The sequence below is a fragment of the Rhinatrema bivittatum genome, chromosome 8, assembly GCF_901001135.1.
Source record: "Rhinatrema bivittatum chromosome 8, aRhiBiv1.1, whole genome shotgun sequence".
Lineage (NCBI taxonomy): Eukaryota > Metazoa > Chordata > Amphibia > Gymnophiona > Rhinatrematidae > Rhinatrema > Rhinatrema bivittatum.
Window position 1 is genome coordinate 136,152,539 of NC_042622.1, and position 6,309 is coordinate 136,158,847.

At 42.1% G+C, this 6,309-nt stretch overlaps 1 protein-coding gene across 5 annotated transcripts in view; it reads left to right on the forward strand.

Annotated features, from left to right (window-relative positions):
• TRUB2 (TruB pseudouridine synthase family member 2) overlaps positions 1–6,103 on the forward strand; it is a 71,323-nt gene extending 65,220 nt beyond the window's left edge. For all 5 annotated transcript variants that reach the window (XM_029610819.1, XM_029610821.1, XM_029610820.1 and 2 more), the window contains exon 9: positions 4,412–6,103. In XM_029610819.1, coding sequence (XP_029466679.1) covers positions 4,412–4,761 — 350 coding nt within the window. In that variant the 3' untranslated portion in view covers positions 4,762–6,103. The remainder of the gene's footprint in view (positions 1–4,411) is intronic.
• Positions 6,104–6,309: the final 206 nt, after the last annotated feature.

Here is a 6,309-nt window from a genome sequence, read left to right on the forward strand (position 1 = left end):
CAAAATAAGGTATATATAGGTAGTTTGGCACCTGTTAAATGTACGTTATTTACAAAGGTTACAATATCATTAATAAAGTCAAAATTTTGGGTCGTGGTGGATTAGTCCAGGAAAGTTATTGAGATACTTCCATTTTGGTCTACATCTTAACTGTATTATGTCTTTGTAATATTGTAATGCCATTTATTCTTAGTTGCGCTTTTCTGTATTTTTCGTTCTCTCACTCACTCTCTACCCCCTTGTTTCTTTTGGAAAGGCTTGTTTATAGAGCCATGTCTTCAAGGTTTTCTTAAAGGATTTGATATCACTCTGTAATCTGAGTTCAGTGGGCATTGTGTTCCATAGAAAGGGTCCAGCCAGAGATAAGACCCTTTCTCTTAGTTGGGTTAGTTTTGCCGATTTTACTGTAGGGATTGTTAGTAGTGCCTTGTTAGCTGAACAAAGGTTCCTTTGTGGGACATGGACTCGTAGGGCTGTATTTATCCAGTCTGCTTCTTTATCATATATTAATTTGTGTATGGTGCATAAGGCTTTGTACTTTATCCTGTATTCGATTGGTAACCAGTGTAGTTCTGCTAAAGTTTCAGTTATATGGTCCCTTCTTTTTTTTCCTGTTAGTATTCTGGCTGCAGTATTTTGAAGTATTTGGAGTGGTCTTATTGATGAGCTGGGGAGTCCTAGTAAGAGTGCATTGCAGTAATCAGTACTGGAGAAAACAAATGTTTGTAAAATTGTTCTGAAGTGGGTAGGTGAGAGTAATGGTTTCAATCTTTTAAGGATCATGAGTTTTGCGTAACCTTCCCTTACTTTTAAGGATATGTGTTGTTTTAGGTTGATTTCTGGATCCATTATTACTCCCAAATTTCTCACTTTTTCTGCTAGTTCTATTTTCTGGTTATTTCCTAGAGTTATTGGGGATTTGACAATTTCAGTATGTTTTCTTTCAAGATGTAAGAATTCTGTTTTTTCGACGTTTTAAACTAGAACAAAGGGGAAGCCGACAGTCGCTCAGCAGCGCATGGTTCGGAGAGAGGTATCTTCAAAGGATACTAATGATACATTGGAATTAGGGCATCCCGACAGTGAGGTTCCAATAATAAGAAAAGTAGTCCAAGTGCCTGTAACTAAAAACTCACCTGAGCTAAAAAATTCTAACTTATCCCTAGCAATTAAAAAGCAGAATGAAAATACAAACAAAAAAACAAATTTTGAAATGTTTGTATGCTAATGCCAGAAGTCTAAGAAGTAAGATGGGAGAATTAGAATGTATAGCAGTGAATGATGACATAGACTTAATTGGCATCTCAGAGACATGGTGGAAAGAGGACAACCAATGGGACAGTGCTATACCGGGGTACAAATTATATCGCAATGACAGAGAGGAGCACCCGGGAGGCGATGTGGCGCTTTATGTCTGGGATAGCAGAGAGTCCAACAGGATAAACATCCTGCAAGAGACTAAATGCACAATTGAATCTTTATGGGTAGAAATCCCTTGTGTGTCGGGGAAGACTATAGTGATAGGAGTATACTACTATCCACTTGATCAAGATGGTGAGACTGACGGTGAAATGCTAAGAGAAATTAGGGAAGCTAACCAAATTGGTAGTACGGTAATAATGGGAGACTTCAATTACCTGATACACAACTATTACCAAAGGGAATCACCAGTTATCCACCGCAACCAAAATCTATCAATATCAAGGTGGAAACAAATTAAATTTACTATATATAGTTGCCGGTAGGCATATTACCAGGTGATCCTCATGCCCACCAGCCACCCAGCTATCTACATTCCTAATAATCGAATCGCCAACTATGACTGCTGACCTAACCCTTCCCTCCTGGGCTTGTAGGCCTTGGGGAGATATCCTCAGTGCGAAAGGACAATGCACCACCTGGAGAGCAGGTCCTTGCTGCAGAATCCTTTCATGCTGCACCAGGTTGATGCTCTCCAATCATGAGACCTTCTTCCTTCAAGGCAGCACCAGGGCTGCCATTCTGAAGTTGGGACTTGGCTACTATGTCCCTGAAGGTCTCATCTATATACCTCTCTGTCTGCTTCAGTTCCTGCAGGTCCGCCCCTCTACATGAGGGAGCTCATGTAGAGGGGCTTGCAGCCAGAGCCTGTGGTCAGCCCAGGAAAAGTTCTGTCAGATAAATTTCCTGGTATTCTGATATGCTCTAAAGCAGGGCTTCCCAAAACTGTCCTGGGGACCCCACAGCCAGTCAGGTTTTCAGGATATGAATGAGATAAGTTTGCATATACTGTGTCTCCATGGTATGCAAATGTATCTCATGCATATTCATTGTAGATATCCTAAAAAACTGACTGACTGTGGGGGTCCCCAGGACAGGTTTGGGAAGCCCTGCTCTAAAGGCTTTCAGAGATCAGTAATTCAATAAAATTATTCTTGTCCACACAGACAATGAAGTTGTAATGTTCTGGGAACCCACAAAGTGGTCCCTCAGCTGGGAGTATCGAATTGGATTTTCCACCACTGGAGCATATCAGTGGTGGATCTGTTAGTGTTTCCTAGGAACAGGAAGGTCCCACTCTTTTATTTCAGAAAGAGGGCATGCGGCAAACTAGCATCGGATGCCTTTGCCCTAAATTGGGGCAGGGGGCTGCTATATGCTTATCCTGTTCTACTAGTGGCAAAATCTCTGAAGCTGAAAGAAGACAAGGGGAACATGATTCTCAAAGCCTCCTTTTGGACAAGACAGATCTGGTTCTCGCTTCTCCAAGAAATGTCCATCAAGGAACTGATCAGACTGAAGATTTCCCCAGATCTCATCATAGGATCAGGACAGGTCCATCCCAATGTCAGGACCCTGTTGCTCATATCTTGGTTGTTGAGAGGTTGACTTTGCAACCTCTTGATTATCTGATGATCTCAAATTCTTTTAGCTTCAAGAAATGATTTTACTAGAAAATCCAGTGGATTTAAGTTGAGCAGATTTGCTGTGTGAAAAACCCTAGATCTTTTTTCCTGCTTCACACACAAACTGCTTGATTACCTTCTACATTTGTCTGAGTCTGGTCTCAATACCATATCAGTAAGTGTTCAACTTTGTGTAATTGGCGTCTACCATCACTATGCAGAGGGTACACCCATCTCTGTGCAGCCGGTATATGGGGGGCCTGCTTCAGTTGAAGCATCCCATAAGGCCTCCCACTAGATCTTGGAATTTCAGTGTGGATCTGTCCCAGCTGATGAAAGCTCTCTTTGAGCCACTGCACTTCTGTGACTTGAAGTTCCTGTCCTGGAATTTTTTTATTTTTTTTTTGTGGTGATGGCTTTGCTGTGTAGGATCAATGAGCACCAAGCTCTAATAACGTATCCATCTTACACCAAATTTTATCATAATATGGTGGTGGTAAGTAATTGCCTAAGGTGATGTCAGTATTCCATCATAACCAGTCAGTCATCCTTCCAACATTTTCTTTCCAGGCCACATGTCCACCAACATGAACAAGCATTGCACAGTTTGGACTACAAGAGAGTCGTGGACTTCTACCTGGGGTGGACTGAAGCCCATAAAAAGTCCACCCAACTAAGTTTCTTTTGATACAAACAGACTGGGGATTGCCATTGCCAAACAGATGGAACCTGCGAGCCAGTTAGATTCAGTTTCTTTCTGGTATGCCCTGGCAGGGCTGAATCTGTTGGGCCATGTCAAAACTCACTCTGTCCAAGCCTTGGCAGCTTCGGTGGTTCACCTGTGATCAGTCCCCATGGAGAAGAATTGCAAGGTTGCAATGTGGCATTCTCTCCACTTACTCACATCTCAATATATTTGGACAGGGATGGCTGCTACAGCAGAAGGTTGCGCCAGTTTGAAGTGCAGGACATAACTCTTTTCTTTCCTAGGGCCAGTTGTGTGTGTTTTGTTCTAGGCTGCCCCTTATAGGTTAAGTATAAAATGGAAAAAAAGACTTGTTGCCAACAAAAATACGATTGTACTGTTGGCACTTGTTGTTCCCCCTTTGTTCGTTGGGGGCAGCCTGAAGCTAGGGATTCGCCATGTGTGAGGATTGTCATCCTTACAGGTAAGCAAATCTGCTTTACTGAGTCACACAGTGAAGGTTGTATAGAATCAAATCAGAGTCTCCAGAAACCGTGTCGTCCTTGTAACCACTCTGTCAGATTTAGCTCTTATACAGAGCTATAATTTGCATTGTTAGTCAAGCAGCACAACATCACCTGTTTTATAGGAAAGAAATCTGTGTACAAGTATTCATAACATCATTCTCTGCTCATGTGTTTGATTTTCAGTAAAATTCCAGAGGGTGATTTGAATTTGAGTGCTTGTTGCTTTTTTGTGTATCTGTGGGGTTACAAGCTTATTTTATATACACTCCAAATTTTTAATTGCAGATTTTAAAATTGTATTCTATCACTTCCAGAGATCCAGTGCCTGCATGAGACCCAGAAGTATCTGCGCAAGATTGTCCATGAGATTGGTTTGGAGCTGAAGTCATCTGCTGTATGCACGTGTGTGCGCAGGACACGAGATGGCATTTTCACACTGACGGATGCTCTCCTAAGGACACACTGGGACTTGCAGAGCATCCAGGAAGCAATTGAATGCTGTACACCGCGAGTGGAGGCTGAAATTCAGCATACCTTAGCTCTCAAAGATAGACTACTAGGTCACAGTGGTGACAGCCCAGTACAAGCCCAGCAGCTGGAAAGCAAGGCACATAATGAGGTTCTCACATCTGCCAAGTTGGACCAGAACAAGGGACCAGCTTAACTTATCCCTAAAAAAGAGAGCTGAATTTTATTTAAATAAAACTATATTTTTCCATAGGAAATGCTACAAACTCCATAGAGCGTTTTCTATTAGCTTGGACAGGAGTATGTTTTAAATGGGTAATAGTGTGCAGCTATTGCTTAACTTCTGAAATTCAGTTAGCTCTGTGGCAGTGCTAAGTGCTGCTATGTGAAAGACCTGGTTTCAATTTCTGAGCCCAGCTTCTGCTGCCTCAATTGACCAGAGCAGGTGTGGAAGCAGATTTCGCAGCCCTCCCCCACTGACCTGTGGAGAAAGGGAATCTCAGCCATTGAATGACAACACCTAATGGCCCAATGTGGGATGCACTTGTACTGGTGTCTAGAGAGGTATGACCTGTTGTCCCTGTGTGAGAACTGATGTAGCTGGCAGCTCTTTTCCTGTAGCACTGGAGGGATGCAAAAACCCCAAAATGATACTGTAAGATGGGACTGGGGTAGTTGTGATTAACATCTTGGAGTAATATTCAGTTACTAACTGGATTGCAAAATTAGCCAGATACACTTAGGTGGGTAAATTTGGAGGGATATTCAGTAGGGCAGCCATACCCTATTGAATGTAACTGGTGCTCGTAAATATTGATCTGGCTAACTGAATATTGGAGCTATCATATTATGCTGACATGCTTTAAACAATCTGCTAAAAGTGAAACCAGTTTTTATGTGGGTGGGGGAGGGGAGAGAGGCAGGCCTAGCAGTGCATTTTTCCTCCTTTTTCTTCTAGTTCAGTTGGAATCAGTGCAAGATTCTGGCACCATAAGTCTTCATTCTTAATGATGTAGGGCTTTTCCCCCTATTAACAGATCCACTGCTTCTAGTCTGGTCATTGCAACAACAGGTCTGAGATTGGGAGCCATGCACTTTTTGGAAGCCTGGATCATGGACCACTAGGTGTCAGACTTAATAATAATCACACACACACACACACCCCTCCCCTAACCCTCAGGACCTATGAGCCAAAATTTTAAAATCAGAGTTCAAGTGAGACAGGTATATAAATGCTACAATTGGAATTATCTTGCCCCTTTTGGAAAAGGGGGGGAGATAGTTGTGTTAGCCAGATTCCCCAGTGAGACTTCATGTACCCCTGCAGCACTGAACAGATCTATAAGAATGGGCACCAGGTCTCCTAAATATTTTTTATAGAGATCGATGTGGAACCCATCTAGGCCAGGGCATTTCCCACCAGGTATGACTTTTAACTTGCAGCTTGAATCTCTGCTAACATCATCGGTGTACTAAGGTTGTCTATTTGTGTTTCTTAAAGTTTGGATAGATTTAAAGCTGTCAACTGCCTGCTATCACCTATGGTTGCAGTGTCTTGTTTTGAGTATAAATTAGAGACTATATTGAACAAATTCTCTCTCAAATCTCAGATGGTTCCTTGTAATGGAACCAGATTTTCTCTTGAGTTTCAAAATATTAGATCTTGTGGCCTGTTGTTTAATGGTATGGGCCAACAACGCCCTTGGCTTATTCCCATGATCATTAAATGTAAGCCTTCTGTAAT